The following is a 13,498-nucleotide window of genomic DNA, read 5'->3' as shown; positions in this document are numbered from 1 at the left end:
CTCTCTTTCCATGCCTGTCAGAGTTAATTAAGTTACACAGGAGAGAATCTGGTAAAGGAGGCCCTGCTTTATTTATTTGCCTGGTTAATAATTCAGGCTAAACAGTGATAGTGTTTTAGGGTAGCCAGTACTTAGAGGAAGCTGCTTTATGGTGCTTGACTTGTATCTTTGTGCAAATGTTAGGGTTCCAGGCAGCTTTGTCTGTCACACTTTGGCTCGTTTCCACAGCCAGCCCCTCCCTCTGTGAAAGGTGAATCTCTTGACTGGCACATCCATCCATCGCTCTGCCCGAGGGACACCAAACTGCTCTAATTAGGTCTCTTACTCCTACCTTGTAGGGCCACATCCCCGCTACGCCTTGCAGCCGAATATTCCCATCACAGAATGCCTTGTAGAGGTGAGAGGCTTCATGGTGCTGTGCTGCACACCTGACTCTCAGCTTTTCTTTGTGCCCCAAATATATGGGTGTGACGGTTATCAGTGTGACACTGTAGGGAATCTGTAATAGATACAGTATATGTATTGTTATGTACTAAGATGGGGGAAATGGAGGCACTTCATTTTGCATTCAAGTGCGCTTATCTAAAATAGAATTCACATTTTTAAACCCAGGATGCTTATATTTTGAGGAACAATCATATCAGGTAGAATTTAGAGAAAACATTATTCCTGTGTAGTACTTTCCATAACAATTCAATTAAGTGTTTTTAAAATTTTTTTTAATTAAACATGATTAGATACCCGTAGGAAATTATAAACATAATCCCAATTTTCTATTAATTACTCATTTTTGTTGTTTACTTTTATTTATTATTTTTTTTTTACTTAAATTTAATTGCTCTTGTGCTAAGTGAGCCAGCTGAGGTAATGTAGCTATTGTGCTAAGTGAGCCAGCTGAGGTAGTGTAGCTTTTGTATTAACTGAGTCACCTGAGGTAATGTAGCAATGGTGCTAAGTGAGTAAGTTGAGGTAATGTAGTTCTTGTATTGACTGAATCAGTTGAGGTAATGTAGTTCTTGTATTAACTGAGTCGGCTGAGGTAATGTAGCTCTTGTATTAACTGTCGGCTGAGGTAATGTAGCTATAGTGCTAACTGAGTCAGCTGAGGTGGCTTAGTGGTTAGCACGTTCGCCTCACACCTCCAGGGTCGGGGTTCGATTCCTGCCTCCACCTTGTGTGTGTGGGGTTTGCATGTTCTCCCTGTGCCTTGGGGGTTTCCTCTGGGTACTCCAGTTTTCTCCCCCAGTCCAAAGACATGCATGGTAGGTTGATTGGCATCTCTGGAAAATTGTCCCTAGTGTATGAGTGTGTGTGTGTGCCCTGCGATGGGTTGGCACTCCGTCCAGGGTGTATCCTGCCTTGATGCCCAATGATGCCTGAGATAGGCACAGGCTCCCCGTGACCCGAGGTAGTTTGGATAAGCGGTAGAAAATGAATGAATGAATTTAATTACATGGTTATCAAACATTATTATGATATTTTGAATTGTTCATACTTTGGACACATATATTCTGTGTTGTTAGCCTAGCTTCTGCACAGTGTACCCAAAATCAAATCCATGGAAGAACCAGATGCAGTCAATCAGGTTAACCGGATTCTGATGGCTTTAAATTGTTTGCCAAGTCCTTTTCCACTTAAGCGAGGCCATTGAAACAGCAGGAAGTCAGCCTTCCTCCTTCTTGAGAAAAGGCAGCTAGCTTTTTCCTTTGTTGGATCAAGGATGAGATGATCTAGACAGTTCCTCTTCTGCTTTCAATGTAACTGTACAGAAAAACCCAAATCAAGAGAATTTGTTTAAACATATGCAAATACTATTCTTATGTATTGTAAGTAATAATATAGGGCTTAAAGCATAGTTTTGTTTTTATGCACAAACTAAGACATGTTTATCTCAGAATATTTCATTTTAAGCAGCAGTTGAACTTAATATCTATCCCTCATGCACATAGTGTATGTGATTATTCTGGACAAAGATATTTCTTAAGAAGTTTTTAATGTACTTAATATTTATAAGGTTTATTGAGATTTATTAACATTATATATTTTTTCTCTTCCGACGACAAGTTTTTAACTTGTATGTCTTTCTGATACTATTATCATATAAGATTCTATTTTTATTTTCCCTCAAAGTTTTGGTTGCTTAAACCTTCTGAAAGCTGAATCAGTTTTTTTTTTTTTCAGTTTATGAAACGTTTTGTGTTGAAATTTTTGTGGTTTATGACTTCACAGAAACTACTGATGTTAGATAGAGATACGGTTGAAAACACTGGAGTATTATTTAAAGTTGAGACTTAACACAATATTTATGGTTATAAAAGAATTATAGATACAAATGAATTAAATACAATTAACTACAATAATTTAATACATGGAGTATATTCAAATATTCAGTACAATTCTTTCCTTTTAACAAACATTTTTCCTCTCTGTTCTCTTTTAACCCTGAGAGATGGATGAGGACTCAGCACTTGGAAAATAAAACACAACAGTGTCCAGGAATGATCACTGTTCAGCCTTTTTAACTTTCACTACTATTTGATCTTTGTGAAATACCGCCTGGGCGTCTGTATTTACGACGGGTGACATGTTTCTCTCCAGTTATCTCACTTGTTTTCAATTGTTTGACGTGAATTCCTTGGGAGCTATAATCAGAGGGAGGTACTGACAGATAAATACACACTCGTCCTGTGTTTTAGTGTTTCAGTGCCACGCCAAGATTGAGGACCTGTTTTTCCGGCTTTTATATCTTTTAATTTCTTTTCTTCTGTGCATAATTGGCTGACACCATTGTATGTGTATCACTTAGTACCACTCCCTTGTTCCAGCGTAATTAGCAGCAATGCACAACATTGCACCTTAATGCAATGCAATGTAATGTAATAGCATGAAGCTGTATAGAAATTACATGGCATATAATTACACATGCAGTGTGGGTAGGTGAATATAATCTAACAAGAGTGCCATTATAATCCGACTGTAAAATTCCGTTCGGATTGTATTATTCAGTATATCCCCAGCGTGATAAACGGCTTCTCTCAGCGGCGTAGTAGACTTCGTGTATCTAATCATAAACTCACTGCTGTGACAGTTTACAGGCTCCCTCTGAAGCCGGCTCTTTGGAGAGCGCATGTTGGCTTTTTATGAATGGGGACTTTTGTGTTTGCTTACCTGGTACGATAACAAAAGGGCTGCTCTACTGTTCAGTCAATGGAGCAGCAAGGCACTTGGTTAGAGAATGCCGAAGTGTGCCATAGACTCAGCGAAATCCCTTATACATGCTGCTTGCATTAAAACATTGTAATTCTGTCTTTTTTTCCCCATTACTCCATCATCGGGTCTGGTTTAGTACAGTACTTAAATTTGCATGCACGTGACAATGTCACATGAGACCACAAGCTTTGGCTTTATTATTCCTGGAGTGTTGCACAAGATGCCTGTACTACAATCTCTAGGAATCGTTGTAGCACTTTTATTTATTGTGTAACATAGCTTGCAAAGCGGATTACATTCTGCAGAAGCCTAACGTTTCCTTCGTTTTCTTCTTTCACTTTCGGTTTTGGTTAGCTTCTGAGGGATATGCTGTGTCAGTTGTTCTCACGTATGAGAGATCTTGTTTGCTAATCGTGATAAAGTCTTTATCGCTTGTGCATGTTGACTTTCCTCATATAAATCACAGTTGTCGTAGAGTAAATTTGCCTAAATTTGACACACCTGCTCTGGCAAACATGTGCTTGTCTTGTAGTTTTGTGCTTTGTGTAAATTATTAGCTTAAATGTTTGTTTATGTTATTCAGAAAGAACAGGGCAAAATTAACTGGCCTTTAAAAAAAAAAAAAATCAAACGATTGTACGCAGGCATCGTATGAATTCCTTACTGATTGTTTTCTGTTCAACAACTTACCGAAAGTCTTTGCTCATTTGACACATCACAACAGAAGTCTAGTAAGAATGCTACCTAGCCGGATTAACCTCCTTGCTTGTGTGCACTCTCTGGCTTTTGTCCAGGTTATTTGCATTTTCACTTTGTGATTTTATTTCTTTTAGATTTGCTAAAATTTGTACATGTTTTTTCAACAAAATAGCAACAGTTTTATATTTTCACTACCTGCAATATGCGAACATTTACTCCCACAATGGATTTTATTACAGTAGACCTGCATCTCCCCATTGGCCTACAGTCAAATCAGTCCCTTCCAGTATGGCAGAAACATTGACATATCAAAGCATTGCCTAGAGGGCTCTTTAGAGCTGTACTGCTAAGGGAGGGGCTTTAAACCCTACTATAGTGTTCCCTTTGGGACACTGCAGCTGTAGTAGCAGAGCGCACCATTAGTGACTGGTCTTGTGCTCTTGTAGAAGACAGTAGCCTTTAGAACTGCTTGTAGCTTTGGAATGGGACCTTTAGGGCTGTATCACAGATAACAGTGGCGTTTAGGATTGTGCTGCTAGATTAGAAAGGGTGTTTATGGCTGTGAGGCTTTACTACAGAGTGGTCTTTCAGGCTCTAAAGCTCTGTTACAGTCTTGTCTTTAGGGCATTTGGCTGCTGTAGAGAGGGACCTTTGGGGATGTTTGTGGCTACTGCTAGATTTCTGTATTTAGGCTTTGTACCTGTAGTAAATAGGAACTTTTAGTGCTGTGCCTCTAGATAGTAAAAGGTTTCCTTTAGGGCAATACAGGTCCACTACAGAGTGACTATAAGGACACTATTACAAAATGAACTGTAGGTCTTTCGGCTGCTAAAGACAGTTTATACAGGCTAATTTCTGCTAAAGACAGCGAACATTATGGCTGTGTACTTTAGGAAAGAGGAGCCTTTAGGGCTGCGTCTTTTCATTAAAGAAGAGGGGCTGTATATTTCTGTTAAAGGACATTTAGGGCTTTTTGCCTCTACTGAAACAGGGCCTTATGGGCCTTGTACGGCTAGTAGAATGTATCTATTGGTCTGTTCAAGTTTATTACAGAATGGATTAAGTGTGGTCTATTTCAATTACAGATGCATTTAGGGCTTCTTGCTGCTGTACAGTAGTGGACTTTTAGGGTTGTATGCATCTAGTAAAGAGGGACTTTACAGCTCTGTACATTGAGTGAAGGCAGACCTTTAGGGCTCTGTACATTGAGTGAAGACAGACCTTTAGGGCTCTGTACATTGAGTGAAGACAGTCCTTTAGGGCTCTGTACATTGAGTGAAGACAGTCCTTTAGGGCTCTGTACATTGAGTGAAGACAGACCTTTAGGGCTCTGTACATTGAGTGAAGAGGAACCTTTAGGGCTCTGTACATTGAGTGAAGGCAGACCTTTAGGGCTCTGTACATTGAGTGAAGACAGTCCTTTAGGGCTCTGTACATTGAGTGAAGACAGTCCTTTAGGGCTCTGTACATTGAGTGAAGACAGACCTTTAGGGCTCTGTACATTGAGTGAAGACAGTCCTTTAGGGCTCTGTACATTGAGTGAAGACAGACCTTTAGGGCTCTGTACATTGAGTGAAGACAGACCTTTAGGGCTCTGTACATTGAGTGAAGAGGAACCTTTAGGGCTCTGTACATTGAGTGAAGACAGACCTTTAGGGCTCTGTACATTGAGTGAAGACAGTCCTTTAGGGCTCTGTACATTGAGTGAAGACAGACCTTTAGGGCTCTGTACATTGAGTGAAGAGGAACCTTTAGGGCTCTGTACATTGAGTGAAGAGGAACCTTTAGGGCTGTGTATATCTAGTGTTACATCTATACTACAGAGTATAATTTATGGCTCCGTAGCTCTATTACAAATGCCCTTATAGCGCTGGCTGTAGTAAACAGGTATTTTTAAGGTTGTAAAGAAAAAAAGGGACTTTCAGGCATGTGCACATCTATTAAGAACAGGCCTATACAACTGGACCCCTTTAATACGGAGTTGCCTTTAGGGCTGTGCAGCTCTATTATAAAGGCATCCATGGTTATTAGCTGCCATATTTAAGGCTGTGCACTTTTAGGATGTTTTGGGGTGTGCATAGATAGCAAGTAGAGAACTGTAGAGTTGTTCAGCTTTACTACTGCGTGGCCTTTAAGGCTCGGTAGTTCTGTTACAAAGGTCTTAAGGGCTAGTGGCTGCTGTGCCAAATTCAGGCTCTGCTGTCTCATTTTTTATATTGACCTTGGAAAAGTATTAAAAAGATAATGTTGAAACAGCCCTGTGGTGTGTCATTACTGAGCTTGATCACAATACAGGGATTTCTTCTAAATGTACAGTAACATTGTAGAGCTAGCCTTGTCCTCCCAGAATCAGCAGCTACAACGATGTGTGTTGTGTGTGTGTGTGTGTGTGTGTGTGTGTGTGTGTGTGTGTGTGGTTGTTGATGGAAAGCACAAGAGTTGAGATGGGAGACTTAGTGCAGCTTTCTTTTGGGGAAATAAGCTGGTGATTTCTTTATAAAGAAGCTTTGACAGGCACATAGGAAATAATTAACTTACACTGTACATCAGAATTATGTCTCAAAGCTAAATCTTCCCTTATTGGAAAGCAGAAACAATTTAAAGTTTAAAATAAAGAAAAGCAACAGCTATAGAATATGAATCAGGGTGTATTTACAGCAGCAACAGGACAAAATCTCTTACAACAGATTTATTTATTTATATCTTGAACAATATCATCTTCTTTATATTGATACTGATATTGTTGATATTGTAACCCTGTGATTTTAATCTATAGAAATGATTGACACTCAAACACAACAGGGAATGCTGTTACACGTCGACATTCCAAATATTTATTGTAATCCTGTCATCTAAATTACAGCCAGCTGAGAAAACAGCCTTTAACCAATCAAATTTGGGATTTCACCAGCACCATAGTGTGAAATAGTGTGAATTATATACCAACAATGGGCAGAAATTGGGTCTGACACATGTGCAACAACAGAAGTGCAATATAAATGCAACTGGTGTTATGAATGGAGCTTTTGGGGACAAACATTTACCCCAAAGCAATTTTTTATTGAATGAGAGGTCTTGGGACATGAACCTCTGCGTCTACACATCTAGATTTAACGTGATAACTAAAAACAAAAACATTTAAGACATTTCCTAGCTGATTTTATGGCAAACACTGTCACTTTGTCTATAAGTGTCACCGGTTGACATTTATGCTCTATGCTATCAGTTCTGTGACGTTCCCTACGGCCTCGTTCACAACCTCGCGGCTGTTCATGGGTGCCGACACGCCAGTGTTTACATCTCCGCTGTGCACTCTCTGTGATTAAAGCTAGGACCTAGAGAGTATTTGTGTGTATGTGTATATGCAATTGACAGTCTTTCTTTTTCTCTCTTATTTTCTCTCTTTCCTCTTGTATACACACACACACACACACACACACACACACACACACACAAACACACACACACAGAAACTAAGCAGCTGCAACATGTTACATCTCAGGCCTGGAGTTCTCGCATACATGTTGGCAAATCCTGATATGGATGCTTTGGCTTTGAAAAAAGACCGCACATGTGCGTAGTAAATACGCACACACACTCACACACACACACACACACACATGTATATAAACCTTATCATAAATTTCACAGCACCTTTTATAACACGAGTGGCCAGGTTGCGATGGTGGTCTATTGACAGTTAGCTCAATTATATGCCATAGTAGTGGGAATATATAGTGAACCAAGAAGAATTATATTTGGTTGTTTTTTTTTCGGCCACACAAATTTTTTTTTTAATTTAAATAAATTAATTTTACTCTTTTATTAACTAACAATCATAGTAAAATTTGTAACTGTGCCTTTTTTTAAAAAAAAAGATTTTCATTCCATAAGTAAGTGACTTTCTCGGAAAACCTCTAATATTTGAAAACATACATATTCTTACATATATCATTTTAATATATATTTTTTCCTTTTCAAAGGAATTATACAGCCGTATTCTGTAAAGCTACGAGTTGCTGATGTTAGCCGTGTCACCTAGCATGTCCACAGTACTAAACATGCTGCTAAAACTCGTTCACAGACTAAAGGTGAACCTTCAGAATGAATTAATACAGAAGTCTCTGTTGATTTACACTGAGGGAGTTTTTGATCATTGCTACGGCTGGGTTTAAATCCCGTGTAACGACTAGCGTGTTACTTGATCTAGACGTGCCAGGTCTTACTCAGGTAACAGTTCGGATGCTTTTATACATTTTATACATATACATTTGGCAATGATGTTAAAAGTGAGGGCTAAGAAAATGTGTTACCTTTTAAATTTGCATTATTATTCTGTGTGTATTAGGACTGGGCTTTATAGCAAGGGCTTTCATAATAATAATAGCATCAAAGACAGGCATTCAGAAAGACAGATAAGCAGTACAATTCTTTATTGCTTCAAGTCTTTAATAAAGTAGTAGTGCAATTTCTTTATTCTTCTTGTCATCTATTTAGCTCTCAAAGAAATCTTCCATATCCACAACCCCAAGTCTGTGTCCTTGTCTCTGAAACGCTCTGAACCCACGATGTCCTGCATTTTTTTTTTCTGTTTTCCACCAAACACAGCGATATCTCTATTTGAACATCGTCTGCGTGCTGCTCTTTTGACTACTCATCAATAGGCCAAGTGTCAGCCCGTGTTTGACAGAGCCCGGGACTACCATACGGCTTTCCATCAAGCCGTGCGAAGGAGACGTCAAATAGCGAGTGATTCACTCTGACAGGATTTCGCTCATTCTCTCCCACAACGTTTTTTTTCCTAGACTTCTCCTCCTCTCACTTTTTTTTTTTTTTTTTGCGTCAGTCTACTTATTCCTTACTCTTTAAAATCGTCTGGTCCAGATTTCAACTCTTTAACAGGCTGAGATTTTTTTTTTTGTTGTTTTCCCTTTCCTTTTTCCTGCTCTCTATTTTTCCTGCTTCTGTTCCTTTTTTTTTTTTTTTTTTAACTCCATCTAAAAGAAACTATTGTTTCTACCCCATATGAAAATCTTTATATCATTTATACAGCAATGCTATTTTTTTAGGAAATGACTACCCAGGAAACAAGGGTCATAAACACACCATTAATAGATACTTGTGAATTATCTGGAGAATCTTTGCCAAGGAGCTCTTGTCTGATTTTGTAGATATCAGTAATCGAGAGTGAAAGTTTAATAGTCGTTAACGCGAGCTTAACATCGGCAGAAGTAGGGAAAGTTGTCAAAAACAATAATTAAAGTAAAATATATTATTGTTATTAAAAGAAAATCATGTCTTAAAGTAGTCGTCTAAATACTGCTTGAGTAACAGTAAGGAAGTGTCTTACTCATAATATGACTGTGATTGCAAGCTGGGTTAAACAGTTAACGTTAGCGGTTACTGTTATTACAGACAAGAGACATCCATTAGTTTGTAATTCTTTGTTTTTTTTGTTTTTTTTATACAAATATAGATTTTTTTTTGGAGGGGGATCAATAATTAGCATACAGTTTTTCATTGTTACAGACCAAGTACATGTTAGCAATAGTGCTCGATAAAAATATGGGAAAAGAAATGATTTTTATTACAAATATGAATGTTTCTGTTTTTTACTCATCTTATCACGACCCTATTTCTATTTACATTCTAAAACCAACTAACACCATATTGACATCTTATTCACTACAACGTATTGAAAACATATTTACTGTAGCCTAGTTCAGGAAAAAAAAAAAATTTATCCGCAAATGAAATCAATCCTTTACAAAATAAATGCTTTTACATTGTATATTGTAACATTCTGCAGTGTGAAACTGCAGGTTCCTCTTCTGTACTTAAGCTTCTTTGTTTTGGTTTCTGATAGGCGGAGTTGACGGGCATCAAATGGCGCTGGTACAACTTCCGCGGCGGCGGCGAATACGGACCCGTGATCTCGGCTCCGGCACAGGACGACCCGGTGCTGTGCAGCTTTACACGCTGCGTGCAAGCCAACCTGCTGTGTGTTTGGCGACGTAGACTCAAACCTGACGCCAAGGAGCTCTGGATCTTCTGGTGGGGCGACGAACCCAACTTGAGTGACATCATACACCATGAGCTCGAAGGTGAGGCTGCGGAAGGAATAACGCAAGAGATTCTTTGTGTGTGTTTGTTTGTGTGTGCGGTGGGTTTGTATGCTCTGGTTACTCATTTCTTGAGACAGACGATTGTCTTGATAGTTTTCACAGTGTTAAGGACAGGGGTTTTCAAGAACACACTAACTGCTGACGCACACTTCTTTCTACCTCTTCTCATCAGAGCCCCTAAACGGATGTCGCAGGACTGGCCTAATTTCTATTATTACACATATTATGGCTACGATGATGCTAATAATGCATGCAGCTTTTACGACAAGCCTGTATAACCTTCGAAATGGACTCTTGAGATAAAAGTGGAGCTGTATCATTTTCCAGATGCTCTTCCCCAGGATTTGCAGGACCACAGGGAGACAGACAGATGCGAGAGAGAGAGAGAGAGAGAGAGAGAGAGAGAGAGCAAGAGAGAGAGAGTTTGATTTTGCATGGGTCTGCGACTCCCTGAGTGTTTCGTTAGGATCAGCTGAATCTACACTATTTATAGAGCCATTTGCATTATCTCATGGCTCATTGGGGATCTCACAACTACTGACCATAGCAATGGACTTTTGAGTGGGGGAAGGGTGGAATAAAAACAGAATTATTAGAGCATATCGAGAATTTTTGTCCCAAATAATTTCAAGAACAAGTGTTAAAAATGTCCGTTTGCACATGTTACATGTCACCCAAGCCAGCATCCCCCAAGTGAAAATCTCTATCAGGTGAGCAGCATTTGCATTCTAACTCTGCAATAGTCTGCAATAAAAAAATACAGGAGTTCCCTGTAGATGTTATTATGTTGCTGATCCTTCATCTAAAGTGCCTGGAACCAAGGCTTTGAACCGGGAGCATAAGACCGCTGTTCAAGGTCTCGTGGTTATAGGTCACGTCATTGATTTGTTGAAGAATCTTCAATGGCTTGATGTAATGGTACAGAAGTTTTCTGTATCCTTGACATACATGAAGGTCCTGGGTTGAAATCAATACATCTGAATTGTCCTTCTGGATCTAGAAATTGTGATGGAATGGTTGCTGGTGGAAACCAAGCTTTTCAACAGGGATAAGTGATGCTTTCTTAGAAAAGATAACAGGTTACCTTTCTTGTTAAAGATAACAGGTTACCTCAGTGGTGTGTCTTCAAAGGTGTATTTCTGGTAGGAGCAATCCACAAACACCTTAGAGTGAAATGAAAGAACACTATCTGAGCAAATACTGTATATACGGAAACCTGTCCAATCACACCTGCATGCACTTGTTAATCATCCTGTTCCAGATTTTATAACAAGCTTCACTCTTCTGAGAAGGCTTTCCACTACACAGGGGCATTATCAAGGTGGAACAAGTTCGAACTCTTCTAGTGCCTGATCAGTTGTCTGCATATTTTTGCCTATTTAGTGTATTTCTGGGATTTGTTCAGTATCATGGTTTGTGTCAATGTTAATCAATGAGTGTTTCATACAATGTTTTATCGTCCGTGTTCTCCTCTGTTATATAGCCAACAAGTCATTTTGAAGCAAAGGGATTCCTCGAGCAACTGGGTACCTGGGCTTTAGCCACAAATGTGCTGACACATATGTCTCCACACTCAACAATGGAGTGCAATGGTTAATGGCTTTCACTGGTTGGCTACAACAAAAATTGATGGCTACTGGTCTGACTATTTAAGGCTTGACGATGCACAAGGTGATACGTGGGACTGGAACTCTTAAGTCAGGCTCTCTATGACTAGTGGGGATGTGGTGACTCAGTGGTTAAGACAACGGACTGCAGATTATGAGGTTGTGGGTTTATACCCCAGGTCCACCAAGCCACCACCGCTGGGCCGTTGCTCAAGTGTATTAAATGAGATAAAATGTTTGTCGATCTGGATAAGGGTGTCTGCCAAATGCCGTAAATGTACAGTCTAGATAAGTACTTAAAAAAACAAACCAATTGTCCAAATGATATAATGGCAGCTTAAATATAAAAAGTGTGTAGAGCAAAAGATTGGTTTGGTGAGTCATCGGATTAGCATGAGACTCGTCTACCATGCACTTTCCCCTTAGCAGAGTGTCTTTGTGGGCATGTTGGAAATTGTGCAGTGAGGTGAGTGGCTTCCGCACAGTAGAAAAACACACCCCTAGCGCTACGCCGTAGACTTTCTGCTATGGCAGGTTGAGCATGGGTTCTGCTTCTCTTTCTGGCAAGTCATGACAGAGAAGGAGAGTTTTTGTCTCCTCTCTTTCTCAAGAGAGCAAATGGCTAGGTCAGTGAGAGTGTCCTTGGCAGGAAACAACAGTGAAGGCTGGCTCTTTCTACCTGCTGCCTTCTGCAAGTATTCAGAATTCTGGAGCTCATTCAGCTCAAGTCGAGTCGAGTCCATTTGCGAGTCAATCAGTGTTCACTTAAGTGCATCTCAAGTCTGAGTCCTCGCCTCTGGTTCAGAGCAGTCTACGTTTCATTCCTAGAGAGAGATTATATAGATAATTAGTTAGATATATTTATGCTTATCGCAGTTTACAGACATAAGCATGCAACACACAACTGTGTCACTCAGTTGTATTGAGTAAATGACAGGACAAGGTTAAGTCCAATAATCTTTACAGTATACACCCTTTTGCTGTCTCTTGGTGCCAGATTCATCGATTGTTGACAGTGGCAGAATAAAAGGCAGATAATGTCGCTCTGTAATAATCACATTGGAGTGAAAGATGATGTGAAGCCTTAAGTCGTGCCTTTCAGCCTTTGTGTGAGTGCCATTGCTTATTAGCCCGGGCTGCCATCATGCCAAGCATGTCTCGCTTGTCAAAATATTTCAGGAGATGTGGGTATTAGATTTATAATGTAATGTAAGAGTAACAATCCTATGGTAGAGTTTGAACACGAATTTCCCTCAATTTCTTTCCTCAGTCATTTTGTCCAATCTAGTGAAAAATCTCAGAGATAAACTAGCGAGGGTCAGCTTTCAATTAATTACTTCAAAAAAGTAGTAAGAAAAAGTACAAACTCTACTTAACTCTTATCCTAACTCTAACCCTCATACCTTCTTAACCTTTAATTACATTCTAGGGTTAAGAATCACGTAGTTTAATGATTATTTTTCACACTATAAGTCACACAAGCATTTGTTAGCAAACATTTCATTTCAATATAGTTGGCTAAGTAAGCAAAACTTAGGAAGTATTTCATGTTACATTTTTAAAATATTTCATTTTAAACAAACATATAGTATGAGACATAGTAAAGTTAATACTTTTTTAACTAATATGCTGCCCAATTTTTTTCTAAAATTTGTATAAAATCTCATTACACAATATTAAAATGAGCATTTCTCAATTGAATGAAATATTTTAAAAATGTAACACGAAATATTTAATTAAATTGAGAAATGCTCATTTTAATATTGTGTAATGAGATTTTATACAAATTTGGGGAAAAAAATGGGCAGCATATTAGTTAAAAATGATTAGCTTTACAATGTCTCATACTTTATGTTT

General features: G+C 38.9%; 1 protein-coding gene across 1 annotated transcript in view; it reads left to right on the top strand.

The window, feature by feature from the left end:
* The window catches only part of LOC132840832 (mediator of RNA polymerase II transcription subunit 13-like), a 95,383-nt gene that overhangs the window by 6,660 nt on the left and 75,225 nt on the right, over positions 1-13,498 (top strand). The window contains exon 2 of the mRNA XM_060862842.1: positions 9,776-10,013. Coding sequence (XP_060718825.1) covers positions 9,776-10,013 — 238 coding nt within the window. The remainder of the gene's footprint in view (positions 1-9,775; positions 10,014-13,498) is intronic.

This window comes from Tachysurus vachellii, chromosome 26 (assembly GCF_030014155.1).
Source record: "Tachysurus vachellii isolate PV-2020 chromosome 26, HZAU_Pvac_v1, whole genome shotgun sequence".
Taxonomy (NCBI): Eukaryota; Metazoa; Chordata; class Actinopteri; order Siluriformes; family Bagridae; genus Tachysurus; species Tachysurus vachellii.
Note: the sequence above shows the minus strand (reverse complement) of the source record. Positions and strands in the feature narration are given on the sequence as shown.